The sequence below is a fragment of the Oncorhynchus mykiss genome, chromosome 1, assembly GCF_057628025.1.
Source record: "Oncorhynchus mykiss isolate SJ-2025 chromosome 1, ASM5762802v1, whole genome shotgun sequence".
Taxonomy (NCBI): Eukaryota; Metazoa; Chordata; class Actinopteri; order Salmoniformes; family Salmonidae; genus Oncorhynchus; species Oncorhynchus mykiss.
The window spans coordinates 82,401,651-82,424,834 of record NC_143022.1 but is presented as its reverse complement, the minus strand read 5'-3'; the positions used below and the strand labels follow the sequence as shown (position 1 = coordinate 82,424,834).

At 42.3% G+C, this 23,184-nt stretch overlaps 1 protein-coding gene across 18 annotated transcripts in view; it reads right to left on the bottom strand.

The window, feature by feature from the left end:
• Positions 1-16,757, bottom strand: part of LOC110530085 (girdin) — an 80,448-nt gene extending 63,691 nt beyond the window's left edge. For all 18 annotated transcript variants that reach the window (XM_036986194.2, XM_036986199.2, XM_036986209.2 and 15 more), the window contains exons 1-2: positions 15,876-16,757; positions 15,646-15,746 (exon numbers count right to left, since the gene is read on the bottom strand). In XM_036986194.2, the coding sequence (XP_036842089.1) occupies positions 15,646-15,746; positions 15,876-15,938 (164 nt within the window). In that variant the 5' untranslated portion in view covers positions 15,939-16,757. The remainder of the gene's footprint in view (positions 1-15,645; positions 15,747-15,875) is intronic.
• Positions 16,758-23,184: the final 6,427 nt, after the last annotated feature.

Here is a 23,184-nt window from a genome sequence, read left to right as displayed (position 1 = left end):
ATCGATAAAATGCAATTTTGTTTCTTCTCCGTAGCTTATGCCTGCCCATAACATAACCCCACTGCCACCATTAGGCACTCTGTTCACAACATTGACATCAGCAAACCGCCCGCTTTTTAATCAGTTTCTTAATATGCCACACCTGTCAGGTGGATGGATTATCTTGGCAAATGAGAAATGCTCACTAACAGGGATGTAAACAAATTTGTGCACAACTTTTGAGAGAAATAAGCTTTTTGTGCATATGGAACATTTCTGGGATTTTTATTTCAGCTCATGAAACATGGGACCAACACTTTACATGTTGCGTTCATATTTCTTGTTCATTGTACATGTCGGATAAAACAAATGTCATGACAGGCCTCATGGAACCGGAACATTTTTCGGTAAACTTTACAAATGTTGACAATGTGGGATCATTATGTGTCGGTAAAATGAATTATGCAATAAAGTTCTTATTTTTTTAAATCGGTGGAAGAAAGGCTTTTATGAGTAAATATTGATATAATAACCATCATATCGAAGTAAACCTGAAGTCACGCGATGGCGTGTGGTCCTCCCACTACGACTCAGTTTATTAGGCTACAGATTAAATAAATGATGATGAACTTCACAGGATGGGAAAAGGGCAAGTTGATGAGCTTGATGCTCCTTTCCAATAACCATTGAGGGTCTTATTTTGGTTACAAGATAAATCGATGCTTGGCTGACGTTAAAAAAAACAACCTCTCACTCTTTTGTCCATAATAATTTCATCATGTAGGTTTTACATGCACTTCAGCCAGCTAGACCGCACATGCAAATACCAAAGTGGGCACACTCGCTATATAATGCCTTTTTTTACCACAAAATGTATTTTTATGTGCCCTACGTTATCACACAAGTCAATTTAATGGAAACATCTCTGTTGAGAAAATATGCATATGGTTTATATGCAGATTTGAGAATGTTCGCATGAAAATGTGTTGCCAATTGGATGGAAACCTAGCTAGTGTTTTAACATTGACATTTCTCACGGTTAGGTTGAGGACCCCAGTACTGACAGAGCTAGGTCTTAACTGTGTTGTTAGTCTGTGACAGTTTGCCGCAACAACAACTTAAGTTATTACTTTGAGGCAAGTGTGAGACTCAGAGGGGTTCAGCGTAGAGGTCGGCCGATTATGATTTTTCAACGCTGATACCGATACCGATTATTGGAGGACCAAAAAAGCCGATGCCGATTAATCGGCCGATTTTTTTTAACATTTTTAATAATGACAATTACAACAATATTGAATTAACACTTATTTTAACTTAATATAAAACATCAATAAAATAAATTTAGCCTCAAATAAATGAAACATGTTCAATTTGGTTTAAATAATGCAAAAACAAAACAAAGTGTTGGAGAAGAAAGTAATATGTGCCATGTAAAAATGTGTGCCATGTAAAAATGTGTACCATGTAAAATGTGTGCCATGTAAAATATGTGCCATGTAAAAAAGCTAACGTTTAAGTTCCTTGCTCAGAACATGAGAACATATGAAAGTTCGTGGTTCCTTTTAACATGATACTTCAATATTCCAAGGTAAGAGGTTTTAGGTTGTAGTTAATATAGTATTTATAGGACTATTTCTCTCTATACCATTTGTATTTCATATACCTTTGACTATTGGATGTTCTTATAGGCACTATAGTATTGCCAGTGTAACAGTATAGCTTCTGTCCCCTTCCTCGCCCCTACCTGGGCTCGAACCAGGAACACATCGACAACAGCCACACTCGAAGCACCGTTACCCATCGCTCCACAAAAGCAGCGGCCCTTGCAGCGCAAGGGGAATAACTACTCCAAATCTAAAAGCGAGTGACGTTTGAAACAGTATTAGCGCACACCCAGCTAACTAGCTAGCCATTTCACATTGGTTACACCAGCCATTAGGCTGATAGGCTTGAAGTCATAAACAGAGCTGTGCTTGCGAAGAGCTGCTGGCAAAACGCACAAAAGTGCTGTTTGAATGAATGATTACAGGCCTGCTGCTGCTCAGTCAGACTGCTCTATCAAATCAGACTTAATTATAACATAATAACACACAGAAATACGAGCCTTTGGTCATTAATATGATACAATCTGGAAACTATCATTTCGAAAACAAAATGTTTATTATTTCAGTGAAATACGGAACCGTTCGGTATTTTATCTAAATGGTGGCATCTCTAAGTCTAAATATTCTTGTTACATTGCACAACCTTCAATGTATGTCATAATTACGTAAAATTCTGGCAAATTAGTTCGCAAGGCAGCCAGGCAGCCCAAACTGTTGCATATACCCTGACTCTGCGTGCAATGAACGCAAGAGAAATGACACAATTTCACCTGGTTAATATTGCCTGCTAAACTGGATTAGTAGTTATAACTAGTGATTATGATTGATTGTTTTTTATAAGATAAGTTTAATGTGAGCTAGCAATTTGCCTTGGCTTCTACTGCATTCGGGTAACAGGCAGGCTACTCGTGGAGTGCAATGGTTAGAGCGTTGGACTAGTTAACTGTGCGTTTGCAAGATTGGAACCCCTGAGCTGACAAGGTGAAAATCTGTCGTTCTGCCCCTGAACAAGGCAGTTAACCCACAGTTCCTAGGCAGTCATTGAAAATAAGAATGTGTTCTTAACTGACTTGCCTAGTTAAATAAAAGGTATAAAAAAAATCGTAAATCGGCGCCCAAAAATACCGATTTCCGATTGTTATGAAAACTTGAAATCGGCCCTAATTAATCGGCCATTCCGATTAATCGGTCGACCTCTAATTCAGCGTTCTAGTTCAGTCAAGGAGCACTATTGGGATGTGTTCCCCTAAGGCTAGCAGTGTGACTGCTGATGTTATCAGGAGTGTCAACCTGCGTTAACAACAGACATTCCAAACACACTGGCACGTTTCACACCCACAATAAGATACTGATCTTTCATAGTGAATAACTCAACTTCATCGTAATTAGGGTATCAAAATCCCTCGAGAGTGAAGTTAACAGTAACACCTTTACTTAGTTGGTTTCCAATATACTAAGCTTTTACATGGGTATGGTTCTGATACTGTCCTCAACGCACATGGCCAAAAAAAATTTAAATGCCACACACTTCAGGACAGTCCGTTTTTTCCTTGCTAGCTGAATGTGTGAGGAATGCATTACATTTAAAGGGTAGGAAGCATGAGTTTTTACTCTCCAAAGTAACAGTGTGGTCAGAGACTTAGTAATGTAGTTGTAGTCAAGATCTGCTTATCTATAACTACAAACATAGTTATGTTTTAGCGTTTATACATATTAATTAACTTATTTCCGGATATATCTTGTAAACTACCCACAATGCACTATTTCTCAACGTCATATGGAGAACCGGTGCTACCTAGCTAGTTCCAGCTGGCTAACGTTAGATACTAGCCATGCTAGCATATAATTACATTCCAAACCAAGGGTTGGCATTAGTGAACTACTATGCACATCCACAAAGAAGAAACCACATAAATGAATGCGAAAAACTGCATCTCCTCTTCTCCTGTACATTTGGTAGTGGTTGCGAGTTTCAGCAGTGATGGATATAAACCGGGTAAATTCAATGTGGATTTACCTCACTATATCGCTATTGGATTAGCCGAATCTCCCTCGGCCGGTGAAATGGCCTCTCCCTCTGAAGGCCTCTCCTTTGCTCATCTTTGGTAGCTAACTCAGCCGTCAATCGGTAAGTCTCTGCTCTCTCTACTTGTTGTTCTGTTCTGGGTGTTCCTGCCTGTGCTAGACTAGTTGTTCTCTGGCTTACTACTTAGCTATGTCGACCGTGGTGGTGCGCTAGCTAGGCTAGCTAAAATAACAAACTTTAGCTGGCTGGCTTACTGGCTAAGATAACTGCCTATACTGGTAACATTATCTGATAACTGATTAGATGGCATTATGTATTTCCAAAACACTGGTTTACTATAATGTGCCTGTACGCTAGGTGTTGATAGCAACTGGCTGACTCACAGTGCTAAGGTAATGTTAGCAGGCTAGCAGGGCTAACGTTAGCAGGCTGGTTGGTTAGCAACCTTGCAAGCAGATTTGTAACAAATTCATAAAGTATTTGCTTGTAAATTGGCTGAAAATGACATTGAAACCAGTAGTCATGTTATATGTTTGACGTTAATTTTGTTGGGAGTTGAAATTGTAGGGAATAGGCTGGCTTGCCAGGTCTTCCATAAAACATTTTCCAACATGGCTTTGGTATTGTTCGGAATTCTGATAGTTCTTTTAATAATAACTTGAAAAATAGAGGTGTAACTTCGCATTGGGACTTTTGATGCATATACTAATGCAAATCCATAAGTTACATGTGGTAACAATTTTGCTACCTACCCTTTAAATAAATCAACAGCTTAGTATTCAATCATGCATTCTAAATAATTTTGTGACATTGTTTTTAAAACGACTAGATAGCACAATTTGAGGTATTCATTGTGTAGCTACACTATATATACACACAAAGGTATGTGGAAAACATTTAAAATTAGTGGATTAGGCTATTTCAACCGTTGCTGTTGCTGACAGGTGTATAACATTGAGCACACAGCCATGCAATCTCCATAGACAAACATTGGCAGTAGAATGGCCTTACTGAAGAGCACAGTGGCTTTCAACGTGGCACTGTCATAGGATACCACCTTTCCAACAAGTCAGTTTGTGAAATGACTGCCCTACAAGAGCTGCCCCAGTCAACTCTAAGTCCTGTTATTGTGAAGTGGAAACGTCGCAATGTGGTGGGCAACATCAGCTTTCAGAAAAGGACCTCTGAGTACTGAAGCTCGTAATAATCGTCTATCCTCAGTTGCAACATTCACTACTGAGTTCCAAACTGCCTCTGGAAGCAACGTCAGCACAATAACTGTTTGTCGGGAGATCCATGAAATTGGTTTCCATGGCTGAGCAGCCTCACACAAGCCTAAGATCATCATGCGCAATGCCAAGCGTCGGCTGGAGTGGTGTAAAGAACGCGTTCTCTGCGGCGGCGCACAATTGGCCCAGCGTCGTCCGGGTTAGGCCGGCAGGGATATCCTTGTCTCATCGCGCACTAGCGACTCCTGTGGCGGGCCGGGCGCAGTGCACGCTGACCAGGTCGCCAGGTGTACGGTGTTTCCTCCGACACATTGGTGAGGCTGGCTTCCGGGTAGGATGTGCATTGTGTCAAGAAGCAGTGAGGCTTGGGTCGGTTGTGTTTCGGAGGATGCATGGCTCTCGACCTTCGCCTCTCCAAGGTCTGTACGGAGGTTGCAGCGATGAGACAAGACTGTAACTACTATCAATTGGATACCACGAAATTGAGGAGGAAAAAATGAGGTAAAATAAATAAAAAATTAAAAGGGAAAATAGAAACGATTCTCAAGATCGTGCACACTAATGAGATGCAATTGAGCCCACACCACTACACTGTCTGAGCCAAGGACTACATGCTTTCTGGTAAGTTTTGATTACAATACTGGGTGGGGTGAATATATTTTACGACATACATGATTTGTTGTTAACTTGTAAATAGTAGCCAACAACAAAGTTTGTTTAAATCATTTCTAACTTGTTAACAATTTATGCTAGTAGGTTTTTGCTACCATGTGGGTTTTAGCTGCTTGAGCCAGCTAACTGAAGAGTGTTAATTCATTCATGGAACATGTCATTTCCATACATGTTCCATTTTAAAACATTTGTCTTACAAAGGAGTTGTTTAATCTAACCGCTTAACTATTTATCTGTCATTTCTTTTAACTCATTGTTTTCTAAACTTTACAGGAAAATGCCATGGGCACTATCTGATGTGTGGAGACAATTCACTGCAGCTAATGTAGTTGGAAAAGCTGTGTACATTTGCAAATACTGTGCCAAATCATATGTGAAGAATGCAACAAAGATGCAGAATCATCTGGCCAAGTTCATAAAGTTCCCTCAGCGCTCACAACAAGCAACCTCTGACACCTTATCGATAGTCAAATCATATGTGAAGAATCAGAAGGTTTTTTGACTCAATGGAGGAAAGTTGTCAGAGAAATGCTGATGAATGTCTTGCTCAAGCTGTGTATGCAACTGGTTCACCTCTGATGCTCACAGGCAATGTGCATTGGAAGTAGAGGTCGACCGATTAATCGGCATGGCTGATTAATTAGGGCCGATTTCAAGTTTTCATAACAATCGGTAATCTGCATTTTTGGATGGCGATTATGGCCAATTACATTGCAATCCACGAGGAGACTGTGTGGCAGCAAGGAGCCAAGATAAGTTGCTAGCTAGCATTAAACGTATCTTATAAAAACCAATCAATCTTAACATAATCACTAGTTAACAACACATGGTTGATGATATTACTAGTTTAACTAGCTTATCCTGCATTGCATATAATCAATGCGGTGCCTGTTAATTTATTATCGAATCACAGCCTACTTCGCCAAACGGGTGATGATTAAACAAAAGCGCATTCGCGAAAAAAGCACAATTGTTGCACCAATGTACCTAACCATAAACATCAATGCCTTTCTTAAAATCAATACACAAGTATATTTTTTAAAACCTGCATATTTAATTAAAATAAATTAATGTTAGCAGGCAATATTAACTAGGGAAATTGTGTCACTTCCCTTGCGTTCTAAGCAATCAGAGTCAGGGTATATACAGCAGTTTGGGCCACCTGGCTCGTTGCGAACTGTGTGAAGACCATTTCAAGACCTTAATTAATTTGACAGAATTGTACATAATTATGACATAACATTGAAGTTTGTGCAATGTAACAGCAATATTTAGACTTAGGGTTGCCACCCGTTCGATAAAATACAGAACGGTTCCGTATTTCACTGAAAGAATAAACGGTTAATTTTTGAAATTATAGTTTCCGGATTTTACCATATCAATGACCTAAGGCTCGTATTTCTGTATATTTATTATATTATAATTAAGTCTATGATTTGATATTTGATAGAGCAGTCTGACTGAGCGGTGGTAGTCTGCAGCAGGCTCGTAAGCATTCATTCAAACAGCACTTTCCTGCGTTTGACAGCAGCTCTTTGCAATGCTTGAAGCACAGAGCTGTTTATGACTTCAAGCCTATCAACTCCTGAGATTAGGCTGGCAATACTATAGTGCCTATAAGAACATCCAATAGTCAAAGGTATATGAAATACAAATGGTATAGAGAGAAATAGTCCTTTAATTCCTATAATAAACTACAACCTAAAACTTCTTAACTGAGAATATTGAAGACTCATGTTAAAAGGAACCACCAGAATGAAATCTGGTATTCTCATGTTCTGAGCAAGGAACTTAAACGTTAGCTTTTTTACATGGCACATATTGCACTTTTACTTTCTTCTCTAACACTGTGTTTTATATATATATATATATATAAAAATGTGCCGATTAATCATTATCTGCCTTTTTTGGTCCTCCAATAATCGTTATCTGCGTTGAAAAATCATCATCGGTCAACTTCTAATTGGAAGAGATTTCTAAATGTTCTTTGCCCAGCATACACCCCTCCAACCAGACATGCTTTATCTACTATTTTGCTGGATGCAGAGTTCAACAGAGTTCAAGTGAAGGTCAAGCAAATCATAGAGAAAGCAGACTGTATTGCAATCATCTCTGATGGGTGGTCGAATGTTCGTGGGCAAGGAATAATTAACCACATCATCTCCACCCCTCAACCAGTATTCTACAAGAGCACAGACACAAGGGACAACAGACACACCGGTCTCTGCATTGCAGATGAGCTGAAGGCAGTCATCAATGACCTTGGACCACAGGAGGAATTTCCACTGGTTAGAGAAAATGCTGCGAACATGAAGGCTGCTTGGTCTAAAGTGGAGGAGTCCTACCCTCATATCACACCCACTGGCTGTGCTGCTCATGCATTAAATCTGCTCCTCAAGGACATTGTGGCACTAAAAACAATGGATTCTCCACAAGAGAGCCAGGGAAATGGTTAGGTATGTGAAGGGTCATCAAGTTATAGCAGCAATCTACCTCACCAAGCAAAGTAAGAAGAATAAGAGCACCACATTGAAGTTGCTCAGCAACACCTGTTGGGGTGGTGTTGTCATCATGTTTGACAATCTCCTGGAGGGGAAGGAGTCTCTCCAAGAAATGGCCATATTACAGTCTTCCGATATGGACAGCTTCATCAAGAGGGTTCTCCTGGATGATGTATTTTGGGAGAGAGTGGTAAGCAGCCTGAAACTCCTGAAACCTATTGCAGTAGCCATTGCACGGATTGAGGGAGACAATGCCATCCTATCTGATGTTCAGACTCTGCTTGCAGATGTAAGAGAAGAAATCCATACTGCCCTGCCCACTTCACTGTTGCTCCAAGCAGAGGAAACTGCAGTTCTGAAATACATCAAAAAGCGTGAAGACTTCTGCCTGAAGCCCACACATACCGCAGTGTACATGTTGGGCCCCAAGTATGCTGGCAAGAGCATCCTGTCTGGTGCAGAGATCAACAAGGCCTATGGTGTCATCACTACCATGTCTCGCCACCTTGGCCTGGATGAGGGCAAGGTTCTTGGCAGTTTGGCGAAGTACACTTCTAGGCAAGGGCTTTGGGATGGAGATGCAATATGGCAGTCGTGCCAACATATCTCATCAGCCACCTGGAGGAAGGGACTTTGTGGATCTGAGGCTCTTTCCCCTGTTGCCTCCATCATCCTCCAAATCCCACCAACATCAGCCGCCTCAGAGCGCAACTGGTCCTAGTTTGGGAACACACACACCAAAGCACACAACAGGCTGACCGATACAAGGGTTGAAGAATTGGTGGCCATCAAAGGCTTTTTGAGCCTGACAACGGGCCATCCTCAACAAGGTTGGAAAGTGACCGTGAAGATGAGGCTCAGAGTCTGATGTTCAAGAGGTGGACATTGAGGAGGTCCAGGGAGAAGACATATAAGCCTGAGAGGAGGACAACCAAAGCTTTAGTTTCTAGACTATAATTTTACAGATGTATGTTGAAAACGTTTTTGGGAGATGCGATGGATCATTGGGGATCATTCAATATTCCCTTTCTTTTGTCGTTCAGTGAAATCATCCCATGTGAAGAGTCAACTCTAATTAAAATTCAACATAACTAAATTGTTTTTAAAATTTCTATTGGAAGGATTTAATAATTTTTAATTATGTCTACTTATGATAAGGTAAAATGTTTATGTTTCTGTCTCCATATGTTATGGTAAATATATCCAATGCAAAAGACATTACATTTAAATGGTATTAATATTAATTTGCATATATTTCCGTTAATTCCCATATATTCCCGTTAATTCAGACGGAAAGTTTCCAGCTCTGAATATTCCTCAAAATGTGCAACCCTACTTTAACGCTACAGCATACAATGACATTCTAGATGATTCTGTGCTTCCAACTTTGTGGCAACAGTTTAGGGAAGGCCGTTTCCTGTTTTAGCATGACAATGCCCCCATGCACCAAGCGAGGTCCATACAGAAATAGTTTGTCAAGTTCGGTGTGGAAGAACTTGACTGGCCTGAGCAGAGCCCTGACCTCAACCCCATCGAACACCTTTGGGAAGAATTAGAACGCCAACTGCGAGCCAGGCCTAATCGCCCAACATCAGTGCCCGACCTCACTAATGCTCGTGTGGCTGAATGGAAGCAAGTCCCCGCAGCAATGTTCCAACATCTAGTGGAAAGCCTTCCCAGAAGAGTGGAGGCTGTTATAGTAGCAAAAGTGTGACCAACTCCATATTAATGCCCATGATTTGGGAATGAGATGTTCGACGAGCAGGTGTCCACATGTAGTGTACCTGAAATTCAATAAAGTGGAATTGAACGATTGAACATTAACAAGACATAAGCATAGGAATATACTGTAATCTCATCTTTCTTCACAGACCATATGACCGAACAAACCATCAAAGTTGACCCAATTTCTGAGTCTCTCCTCTACCGCCTGTCAGTTCAGACCTGTGCTTTGATGATCATCAACCAAAGGTTTTGGACCAACATGGTTTACAAGCTGAGAGATTCAGACATGCAGGCCTCTTTCACTGGTCAGATGTCTCTGGATACTCTCCTCTGACCACCTTTCTCACTGAAGCCCATCTGATGGTGCGACCATGCAGCGCTGCGCTGATCTACTGGTCTAATCTGGAGATCTTAAAGCTTTGCTGATAAAGACTATGCATGTCCCAATGTTGGAGGACGGCACGATTATTCTTTATGACAAAATAACTCATTAGTCGCATGGCCATTTAACCCATTAATGGCATGGTTATTAAATCTATAGTAAACAGGGTTGTGTGTATACATGCGTGTGTGCGTGTGTGCATGTACGTGAATAAACGCCTGCATCTGCGATCCAAACTTTTTGCATTGATGTCTAACACAACCCCATGTGTATAAGGCTGATTTCAAATTAACCTTGACACAATTTCTTCCCTCACCATTAACTCTGTTCTAGATAATTCCACGAAAAACCACTCTACTCAGTAAGAGATAAAACGGTCTTTAAATGAGTCTCCATCATAATACCCATGATTGAAAAAAGAGGCCCGTTGCCAAGCAACTGCAAAATGTAATAAACAGGTGTCCAGCGTCTTCCTAAAATCCTGTGTTGATAAGGATAAGCAGTAGGGCATAGAAAAAAAAATAAAAGGCCCAATTCATGAGACCAGGGAGCTTCATTGAACTATGAACTCAGCTAAATAAAAAATGACAACAATAATGATTTTTAATGAAAGCCACCATCCCTGAGAACTGACTTGTCTATACAGCGGATGCGTTGAGGCCTTTTGATCAGCTGTGCTCCCACACACACTGCCGCCTCAGTCTTGCAAATCAGAAAGACAGGGTCCTCTTTAACAGTGCTCTGAATGGCACTGGCCACGTGACCCTGCCGCTCATTCAGAGCCCTCTAGAGGAACCCTGTGGGGGGTCGTCTTAACCCCTTAATTAAATAGCATGGCGGGAGCTGTAATCCTGTCAGGCCGAGCTCTGGTTGCACAGAGAGGAAGCTGGGGAATGAGGATGCTAATTTAGTAACTCACATCTCTATACATCACAGGGCCAGAAACACACAGCCAATTCAATGTGCCATGAAAACACAATCCCAATCCTGCCACGGCTTAGTTTTTTTGGGCTGAGCCCCCCCCACCCCACCCCCTCATTGGACAACATCACCCCCAGTGTTACTGGCTGCGGGCGCCTGAATAGGGGCCTTTGTGAGGTCGACAAAATCTAAATACTGTACCACACTGATTAAATAGGCTTTGAAAAACGGAGAGTCAAAGCACAAGTCAATAGTCAATGCAGAGCACAATACTGCCCGGGGGATCCTACGTGCGCTGCGCTGGGGAGTAACCTACTTCTGACACGCTGCATCAAAGTCAGTGGGGGCAGAGGGTAGAGCAGGGAACGGCTGCCCAGTGAGCCTCTCAGTCCAAACTAGGGTTGGGCGGTACCCAGAGTTTCATACCGTTACTGTACCATACCGGGGTATACCATATTACAGGAAGTTCACACAAGGGGCGCTATTTCAACAAAAAATACACACCATTTAGGGAGCAGGGATCTTGACACAGGCGGGGATTGCATGTCTCTGTTGTATCCAATAAACTTGATCTTGACGTCTAGCCACTTAGCTAGCAAGTTAGGAAACCAAATAAAGCTGGAGCCCTGAGCTGGGTATAATTTATTTCACACATCTTAGATTTCTTATAGTTATACTTAACTTATAGTGAGTGAGTGAGTGAGTGAGTGAGTGAGTGAGTGAGTGAGTGAGTGAGAGAGAGAGAGAGAGAGCTGCTGTAGTCCTTTGCCATCGTTTCATGTGTGTGCATTTATTTTGTCAGCTCTCAGCCCCTTACAGACAGCACCGGTATCACGGCAATCTACTGAAATATACTCTCTCTACAGGGGAGCACATACATGGTATATAATCCAGGGAGAGGGAACGGCGGCAGTAGGTACTGTAGCTCGGCCTTATTTTCAAGCGCTTTAATGGATAGTTTGTTCTCTATGGAGCTCTGTGTCATTGCTGTACATTTCCATTGGGCCTTTCCTATTCCTGTGAGTCTCTGCATGGCCTGGTTAAAGCCGAAGCCTTTCAAGATCACAACAGCTGTTTCCTGCATGTATGACTCACATGGCTTTTTACAGCTCAACATCCTCAATAGTTTAGTGACATCAGACATGTCCCCTGTTTACGTGACCATTCAAAGACAGAACAAACAGCTCTGTTGTGTTCACACCAACCATAGGTAGAGAGATAGGGAGATATGTCTTGGTTCAGGCACATAGATGGTAAGTAGTCTAGGAAGAGAGGGAGATCTGTGGCAAATAACTGCCAAGCAAAATGGTGGAGGATGCAGCATGTTCTGTCTGACTGGATGGCTGTCTGTCTATCTATCTGGCTGGCTGTATATCTGGCTGGCAGTCAGTAGCCTACGACTGAAGCATTTGATCTCCAAGGATAAAGAACCCAGCTGTGGAGAATTCAGCAAATACACACCAGCCATCCAGCAAGAATACAAATTATACCCCTTCTACCGAAGCAGAGGAGAGAACAAAAGCAGGAGGCGTGCTGCTCAGTGAAAACACAGGGAGAGAGTGTGCAGAGAGGCGTGTTGTGTCTGGTTCATCAGTGTGCAGAGAGGTGGTGGTGCTGACGCTGTTGCATCTTATAACCCGTTTTTCCAGGTGAAAGAAACCATGTAGGGGTGTGAATTGGGGGGCTGCTGGAGATTTTAATCCTATCTGGATTAAGATAATGAAAATGTTGTCATTCAACAGATTTCTTATCTATCTTATCTTCCTCTAAACTGTGTTAAGTGGTCATGTCGGGTTGGGAGTGGGCCGTGCTTGGTCAGTGCTTTTGTCCTGACGGAGGTGTTGAGAGAGGGGCTCAGGAACACAGGTAGGGTGGTTTCCTTACAAATGCTGCATGGCTTCAGGTGGAATTCACATGTGTATGTCACACATGCTCAATAGTCTCATTGATCTTAGCTTCATGGACTTTGAGGTGATTGCATATGAACACTGAAATGGGAGATATTAATACTAACAATATCACTTCCAGAATGAGGGGGATGTAGTATGGCCTTGATACATAAATCTATCTTCAATGCTTCTAGCTCGGAATTGGCCACAATTTGACCTTGAGGTCATCCTTTGCAGACACTATGAACAAGCAGCCAGTCACCTTATTCCAAATGTTCACCTAAACCATTGTAATTGATTATGCATGTACAACCAGATTATTTTTTTTACCACTGTGATGAGAAGAGGGAAATTACAGTTTTCTGTCCAGTCTGAGCTTCACCCAAACAGGTCGCTGAAGGGAGGTCTAATTGGCTGGGCAGTAGTGACTGAGGGGCAGAACAGAGACACCACGCCATCTGTGCCTCCAACTAGCCGTTAGATTATCCAGCCGGGCTTCCTGGACAACTGACGTCTGCCTGCCTCCCTGTCAACAGCTTGCAGAGAGAACTATTACAAAATAACATACATACAGCTGCTTAAATCATTTGGAGACCCAATCTGTGTACAGTATGTGATGAATCACACACATTCATTATTCAACAAGGGATGCTTCAAATGGTAGTCAGGCAAACTCAGAATTTGGACAACAAGCTCTACAACTTGTTTTATGTTCATTTCATGCAGTACATGATGCATCCTCTACTAGAAAGATGTGCAAAGCTAAAAGTCTTCACAGCCCTGTGATAGAAGGATGATTGCTGTATGCCTTGTAGAAGTGCATTTTTAAATGGATAGTTTTAATCTTCTCTCGATAATGGCTGCTCATGGGAAAGACTGAGCCCCCCCTTTATGAGGCTATATTGATCACAGGCAGGTCAATATCAAGTATGCCTACCATTACGCCCACAATAACAGCACAGAGTTTCAACACAGACACAGGCAGTGAGAGGGTTGGCATGTTTGGCAAAGCCATTAGCTTTGCAAACCTCTGGGTGGTTAATAATGCTCCCTGCTCCGAATGTGTTCTGAATTCAGCATCATTGCAGACATCATCACATTTGGTAGCTATGACCTGTTGAACAGGCTGAATGAAGCCATATGAGCGGAACCAAATCAACCAGTAACCTGGTTAATATTAACTACATCTACCCTCACAACAATTATATTATACAACTAAATGGACCACTGGAGGCACTGCATTTTGATAGGGGCCAATCAAATAAATCACAGAACATGCGGGACTAAAATAATTTGATCCAGCTAAAGGTAAATGTTTACCAGTAAAAGATGACATTTAAAAGAGCCAATGTAGATGAAACTGTTGTAACTAAACATGTAGCCGTCATAAACTGAGACAAAGACCTGATTCACAACAGCTTCTGACAACGTGCCCTCTGTGTGAGTCTTGCTGGGCAGACTAGTGCCAACAGCTGCCCAAAAATGTACTACACACACACACACACACACACACACACACACACACACAAAGCTAGGATGAAATGACTGGCCTGCCCCAACATCCTGCTGACCAACAAGCACAGCTGAACTACAGTTAATTAAAAATGAAAACTGTTCTTGAGCTGAGAATCAACAATTCCAAATATGAGGCTTTGACATGCTATATTGGCAATTGTAAACTAGTCCTACTAGTATGACGACTGGGGTAATGGAAATGAATACAGCACCAAATTTGCTGAAACAGAACCGAGTAGGGTTTGCAAGGTCATTGGCAACCCAGTAAGACTAGAGAGCCTAGGACAGTGTTGCCAAGGCAGCATGAGGCCAGATCGTAGTAGGCCTACCTGACAACTGTGAGATAATTGGCACAGTAGAGTTTAGACCTGTTAATAGAATGCATGATAAGTAACAAGCTTACAGTGAGCAAGGAGAGAGTGCTCGACAATAACACAAAGGAAATTCATGTGATGTTTGCCTTCTGGTTTTAAAGTCAAAGGGCGATAATGTCAATAATAAATGTCAGAGGCACTGGTTAATTGGATTAGGGGTGTCATTGTTATTCTACACGTACAGGATTAATACGCCAAAATTGACACACTGTATCATGCACACCTAGCCCAGACAAAAGCATGGGTGGAGACCGCCTTCTTATTTATCGTGCGTGTCTGTGATCATGGCAGAGATTCACGGATTCCTCATTTTGAATCTTCACCAAGGGGTCGGCTGGGTGATTGAGGCAGAATAGCCGCCCTCCGTACAATTCTAGCAGGCAAGAAGAGCACGCGCCAGGGAGTCTTCCAGTAGGCTGCAGATGACACTTCACGTTCTGACATTTTTTTGTGACTGACTGCTCGAGTGGAAGATAAACTGATGCCGACTCGAGCCATCGATTCAGAACTCGAGGTGGTGGAACTGACTGCATAAAATACCTACAATTCACACTGATTTCATTCTGATTTACACCCCATCCTTGCATCGTTTGTTGACATATTTCACTAATGAAATGTGTCATTCTAAGGAATTAATAAAAACATTGTTTGAATTTAAGTCCTGAATTTGTATCAATAATAATTTATGTGTGCATGGGTGTTTGCGTCGACTGTAACCTACAGTGCAGGGCGAACGTTGACCAATGGATCAGAGAAGCATGCGTGGCCATTCATTAATTGATTAATGTGAAGAGAGTACCCATAAAAGACAAATACGCTACTACTTACATCTCAAGCATGATCTCGTTTAAATAAATGCCATCCACTAATTCAATGTATTCCGATAGTTTGGTGCCATCGTTTCCAGATGAATGCCCAGCCGCCTTAACCTGAAAAATAGGACAATACGCCAAATATGTCAGCAAAACCAAATCACTTTTAATTTAGCATTTATTTTTGATACCCAGCTTAATTGGGAGACTCAAATTCCATGAGAATAGTTCATTAGGGTGCCTTACCCAGGCGACCAAAGGCGTGAGCAGAAATTGCTCCAGCAACGGCGTAAAAACCTCGCTTCCCATTTCCTTGTGGTGGACAGCAACAATTCCAGAGAATATGAATTAAATTGTATTTCTCCTTGTCGGGGAATATTCTCAACGTCGGTTTTCACCCCTCTGAACACGACCTTAATTTAGACGCCGTTCATGTGCTTGGTTTAATTAAACATACACTCATTTCGCCGATGACGAACAAATGTCCATAGACGTCTGGTTTTGCTGAAAAATTTAATTAATCCACAATTCTCGGACCAGCAGCTACCTTAGATTGTCTTGCTACTTACTTACTAAAGGACAAGGAATCCATCAAAAAACATTAAACCATTGAATCCCATCTAGTCTGTGCCTGTAAAGGCAGCTGACCTATCTACAGCTAAATCATGTGCTAAACTAAGACATTAGACCTGTACTGGTAGGCTAATAATATATAAAATGGTCCATGAAACAAAAATCTAACGTTGAATGATGACGAAGCACAGAGCTATAAACATTAACTGCTTTCCTCCAATGGACGTCGAGTTAGAATATTCTGTAAAAAAAAATTGTATATATATGCTCTTCCCATCACGTTCCTTTTAGTCTTGAAGGTTGCATTTTCCCCCGCATAAAGCCAACGATTGTTCCAATTATATATATGCCAGAGATGTCCTTCTCCTATCACTTAGTCACTTGGCTGGAAAAGGGGAATAACGGCTGTATAACCTACTACTACTGGGTGATTTGAGTCTACTGATGGAGCTCTGCTCTAGACGAAGTATCGCCCCCCTCGACTCCGTTTCCATTCCAGCCTCCTCGTTCACCCGTAGAGGACGTGTCTTCTTCCGCCAAAAATCAAATGCGCTCAAGAAAATAGGGCGCAAGCACATTGTCAGATAGAACAATGAGCTAGTTAGTTCTTTGACGTTGTCATGGACATTTCCCCATCCACATGAAATGCACTATGTTGTATATAGACATAGAGACTAGATTATCAGGGCATAACCTCAAATGTATTATGTTAGGTTGATTCACATTTTATGTGTCAGCTTTGTCAGTGATTATAGGTAAACGTGAGTCTGTCACTAGGCCTATGCATTGTGTGCAGCCTATGTAGGTTATGGGTTGTACTCATATAATAAATTATCTCAAACAGGACTAGAAAAATAATTTGTGTTAACACATAAAGACCAATAATAATGTCCAGACAAGGAATGAAAGTAAAAAGAAATAGCTGCCAAGCAGTGACTGATTAATCATTGAACTGACAATGGTTGAAGGCATTTCAGTGACACCTTGTGGATATCATACAAAATGTGCACAATGAGGAGGATGAATAGAAGGTTTGTTCCCTCCCATACATAACCTGCAACATGTAAGACTACATGCAAATCCCCGCTGCAACTTCAAAAACAAAATCTAGGGACAGCACAGCAGCACACCATATGCAACTTCATGAACATATTCATTCTCTCCCTATCCCAGTCTATTGTCCCCACTTGCTTCAATATGTCCACCATTGTTCCTGTACCCAAGAGAGTAAAGATAACTGAATTAAATGACTACTGCCCGTAGCACTCACTTTTGTCATCATGAAGTGCTTTGAGAGGCTAGTTAAGGATCATATCACTTCTACCTTACCTGACACCCTAGACACAATTCTATTTGCTTACCGCCCCAATAGATCCATAGACGATGCAATCGCCATCGCACTGCTCTATCCCATCTTCACAAGAGGAATACCTATGTAAGAATGCTGTTCATTGACTATAGGTCAGCTTTCAACACCCTAGTACCTTCCAAGCTCATCATTAAGCTCGGGGCCCTGGGTCTGAATCCCGCCCTGTGCAACTGGGTCCTGGACTTCTTGACGGGCCGCCACCCAGGTGGTGAAGGTGGGAAACAACACCTCCAATTTACTGATCCTCAACAGAGGGGCCCCACAAGGATGCGTACTCAGCCCCCTGCTGTACTCCCTGTTCACCCATGACTGCGTGGCCACGCACGCCTCCAACTCAATCATCAAGTTTACAGACGACACAACAGTAGTAGGCCTGATTTCCAACAATGACAAGACAGCTTACAGGGAGGAGGTGAGGCCCCTGGCAGAGTGGTGCCAGGAAAATAACATCTCTCTCAACGTCAACAAAACAAAGGAAATGATCTTGGACTTCAATAAAGAGCTGCAAAATCTGGATCCCTACAAATCAGCCGGGCTAGACAATCTGGACCCTCTCTTTCTAAAATGATCAGCCGAAATTGTTGCAACCCCTATTACTAGCCTGTTCAACCTCTCTTTCGTATCGTCTGAGATCCCCAAAGATTGGAAAGCTGCCGCGGTCATCCCCCTCTTTAAAGGGGTAGACACTCTAGACACAAACTGTTATAGACCTATATCCATCCTGCCCTGCCTTTCTAAAATCTTTGAAAGCCAAGATAACAAACAGATCACCAACCTTTTCGAATCCCACCATACCTTCTCCACTATGCAATCTGGTTTCAGAGCTGGTCATGGGTGCACCTCAACCACGCTCAAGGTCCTAAACGATATCATAACCCCCACTGTGCAGCCATCTTCATCGACCTGGCCAAGGCTTTCGACTCAATCGCCACATTCTTATCGGCAGACTCAATAGCCTTGGTTTCTCAAATGACTGCCTCGCCTGTTTCACCAAGTACTTCTCAGAGTTCAGTGTGTCAAATCAGAGGGCCTGTTGTCCACACCTCTGGAAGTCTCTATGGGGGTGCCACAGGGTTAAATTCTCGGGCCTTTTACTCGACTCTTTTCTCTGTAAACATCAATGATGTCGCTCTGCTGCTGGTGATTATCTGATCCATGTCTACACAGACCGCAGAGGACACCATTCTGTATACATCTGGCCCTTCTTTGGACACTGTGTTAGCTAACTTCCAAACGAGCTTCAATGCCATACACTCCTTCCGTGGCCTCCAACTGCTCTTAAATGCTAGTAAAACTAAATTCATGCTCTTCAACTGATTGCTGCCCGCACCCGCCCGCCCGACTAGCATCACTATGAACGGTTCTGACTTAGAATATGTGGTGTCTGGAAATACCTAGGTGTCTGGTTACACTGTAAACTCTCCTTCCAGATTCACATTAAGCATCTCCAATCCAAAATTAAATCTAGAATCAGCTTCCTATTTCGCAACAAGCCTCCTTCACTCGTGGTGCCAAACATACCCTCGTAAAACTGACTATCCTACCGATCTTTGACTTAGGCGATGTCATTTACAAAATAGCCTCCAACACTCTACTCAGCAAATTGGACGCTGTCTATCACAGTGACACCCGTTTTGTCACCAAAGCCCCATATACTACCCACCACTTTGACCTGTATGCTCTCGTTGGCTGGCCCTCACTACATATTCGTCACCAAACCCACTGGCTCCAGGTCATCTATAAGTCTTTGCTAGGTAAAGCTACCCACTACCCACCTTATCTCAGCTAACTGGTCACCATAGCAACACTGACCCGTAGCAAGCGCTCCAGCAGGTATATTTCACTGGTCATCCCCAAAGCCAACACTTCCTTTGGCCACCTTTCCTTCCAGTTTTCTGCTGCCAATGACTGGAACGAATTCCAAAAATCACTGAAGCTGGAGTCTTATTTCTCCCTCACTAACTTTAAGCATCAGCTGTCAGAGCAGCTTACCGATTACTGTACCTGTACACAGCCAATTTGTAAATAGCACACCTAACTACCTCATCCCCATATTGTTATTTAGCCTCTTGCTCCTTTGCACCCCAGTATCTCTACTTGCACATCATCATCTGCACATCTATCACTCCAGTGTTAATGCTAAATTGTAATTATTTCGCCTTTATGGCCTATTTATTGCTTTACCTCCCTACTCTTCTACATTTGCACACACTGTACATAGATTTTTCTATTGTGTTATTGACTGTACGTTTGTTTATGTGTAACTCTGTGTTGTTGTTCTTGTCGCACTGCTTTGCTTTATCTTGGCCAGGTCGCAGTTGTAAATGAGTACTTGTTCTCAACTGGCCTACCTGGTTAAATAAAGGTGAAATATATATATATTTTTTTAAATAGGGAGCACGCCCCCTATCCACATCGAAGGGACGCAGTGGAGAAGGTGAAAAGCTTCAAGTTCATCAGCGGGGAAGAAAGCACAACAGCGCCTCTTCAACCTCAGGAGGCTGAGGAAATTCAGCTTGGCCCCTAAGACCCTCACAAACTTTTACAGATGTATAATTGAGAGAATCCTGTCGGGCTGTATCACTGCCTGGTATGGCAACTGCACTCCCGTAACCGCAGGGCTCTCTAGAGGGTGGTGCGGTCTGCCCAACACATCACCAGGGGTACACAGCCTGCCCTCTAGGATACCTACAGCCCCCGATGTCACAGGAAGGCCAATAAGATCATCAAGGACATCAACCACACGAGCCACAGCCTGTTCACCCCGCTATCATCCAGAGGCAAGGTCAGTACAGGTGCATCAAAGCTGGGACCGAGAGACTGAAAAACAGCTTCTATCTCAAGGCCATCAGACTGTTAAATAGCTGGTTACCATCCAGTTACTCAACCCTGCACTTTAGAGGCTACTGCATACTGTTTTACTCATTTCATATGTAGATACTGTATTCTATTCTGCTGTATTTTAGTCAATGCCACTCCGACATTGCTCGTCCTATCATTTATATATTTCTTAATTACATTATTTTACTTTTAGATTTGTGTGTATTGTTGTGAATTATTAGATACTACTGCACTATTGGAGCTAGGAACACAAGCATTTCACTACACCCAAAATATGTGTATGTGACCAGTAAAATTTGATTTGATTTAATTTGAACTCTACCCATCAACTAGCCAGCAGATTCCAACCCTACCGTAACGCTTGTTTACACTGAGCTGCACAAGGGTCGGAATGCAAACATGTATAAGTTAAGACACTGTGAGATATCGGTCAGAGCTGGTGTGACATTTCTCACACCGGAATCGCAGTGTCTTATAGCTGATTTATGGTTCATCAGGCAATGCTTGATCTGGCAATGCAGGCCGGAGGCTCCATACGGAAGGTGTGACACAATTTCGGAGCCTCCGGTGGCTTTTGGAGGCCAAATCAAGCCCCGCATGGCGATGCCGAGCACCTCCCAAATTTTGTAACAATGCGGAGGGCTCCATATAACTTCCTTCACAACAGCTCTGCTCAACAGCTCTGCTCCGTGAAGCGCAGGAGGTATGAATGCCCTGACTTCTGCAGAGGCCGTAGGGTCGGAACGGTAGGGCCGGAATCTGCTGGCTACCCATCAACCATCATGACCAGATCTCAGTTGCACTTGGGGGAAACTACCATACCTACAGTGTGCCTAAGATAGACATGGTCTGCCTTGAAACAATGAATAAAACTAATAGCAACACAGTCAAAATAGAACAGCTACATTCTAATCAGATAGTCTTTAATTATATATCTATCTATATGTCATTGGCCAAAAACATAGAATACTGTTTTCTTCCATTTGTGCCTTGCCATTGCACATATAATTTATTCTCAAACACACGCAACCCTTTCATTAACCTATTTGGAATGGACTGATTTGTAGGTCCCGGAAATTGATATTGGATTTTTATTTACACTGTTATCAACCTGTAATTACAAACCTAATAGTATGAACTGTGTCTGCAGTTAGGAGGCATACTTTGAGTCCAGCCCAAAGTCATTAGCCTCAAGAGATAAGCCTCAATCAACCTAACTGATTAATTAGTCTGTCTGAATAAATCAAGAGGGGGCAATGCCACCAAAAAGGCAATTTAAACACAATCATTGACATGGAAATGGTTACGTCTGATGGCTCAGCTAAAATCAATGTATAGAAGCACACCACTTTCCTGGAAATAATTACTTGAGGTAATTCATCAGTCTGCTGCGATAACAAAGGAGAGCTTCTGAACTCATTTGAATAACTGTCACGGTGGCTTCCTGTGAACACTATCGCGTTCCCCTGGATGTAGGCCTATGTTTATGCTTAAAAAGAGGACGTTGGGTGGATATTCCATGTGTTCTCTGGTTTGGGCAGGACTTTGAACTAAGACGGATGTTGTCATACCATTTTTGTAGGAGGGGATTCCAATTCAAATATGCAGCAGGCCAACCCACAGGCCAGACTGAACACATAGATTCTGAAACACTTACAGCTAATTCATACTCATTAAGTACTCATGACTCATGTAATACACATCTACCACAATCTGAATGCAATTAGGTTTTATGTGGAGCTCCATCTTTGTGTTTTTTAAAGGGAGAGCAGTGTGTGTAGACCTTTGTTTTGAAAATGGGATTGTTCTCATCTCTTTTATTCATCCATTATTCATCATGTTTATGTGGTGTGTCACAGAGCAGACTAAGTCATTATTGGTGTTGCAGCGATGTTGGTGCAGTCATAGAGCGACAGCAGCATTCCTTATGCAGCTTAAACACATGGAGGGAAAAGAACTCAACAAATTCTTTCAACTTGGTTGGCAACTTTCTTAAAAACGCAGACCGCCCCTTTGGCTAAGAAAACTTAAACTCTCCAATGCCAGTGTGCTCAAACAGAGCTGCAGCAGAGGTGAATGGAAAACATTCACATTCGAAATCTTGTTAATTTAGCCTAAAGCAAAGATTCCACTGACCAAGCAATGCCGCAATAGCAAAACGCCACGTTTTCTCTGAACACCATGGGACTTTCAACAGCAGAGAGGGAGAGGCATTTATCCAGGACTCCCTGACCTTGTGTCTCCCTTACTGAAACTAGAGGCCTCTCCCTCTCTTTTTCTCCGTTTTTTTCTTTTATTCAGTTTTTTTCTCTCCCTCTCTCTCTTTTTCTCCAGAAGGAATGACTGTTGTTTCCTGTTAGTTATTTATGTTTCACCACAAACCTTTTAGACTCTTTAGCCAATATGAGAATTTGTACTGAAATACATCACTATAAATGTTACTCTAACACAATGTCAAATGATTGACATATGCTTTTGGAATGACTGGCCTATTTAGAACATCCTGTGGGGCTGATATAGGAAATCAAACCTAATGCATCAAATCCCTATTCTGGTGATATAAAGCCCCTGTGGCAAAGTTCAGCCTGATTACAACAAAAATACCAATACATTCCCGTCTGCTTTCCAACAAGACTACAGTATCAACAGCCCAATGTCAAAATAAATATGTCATGTTAGAGTTTCCTAAGAACTTTCAATGATACCTACTGCTCTGGTACACTGTCATGCACTTCAAGCCTCAGTAATCAAAATGACTGACTGTGCCCAGGA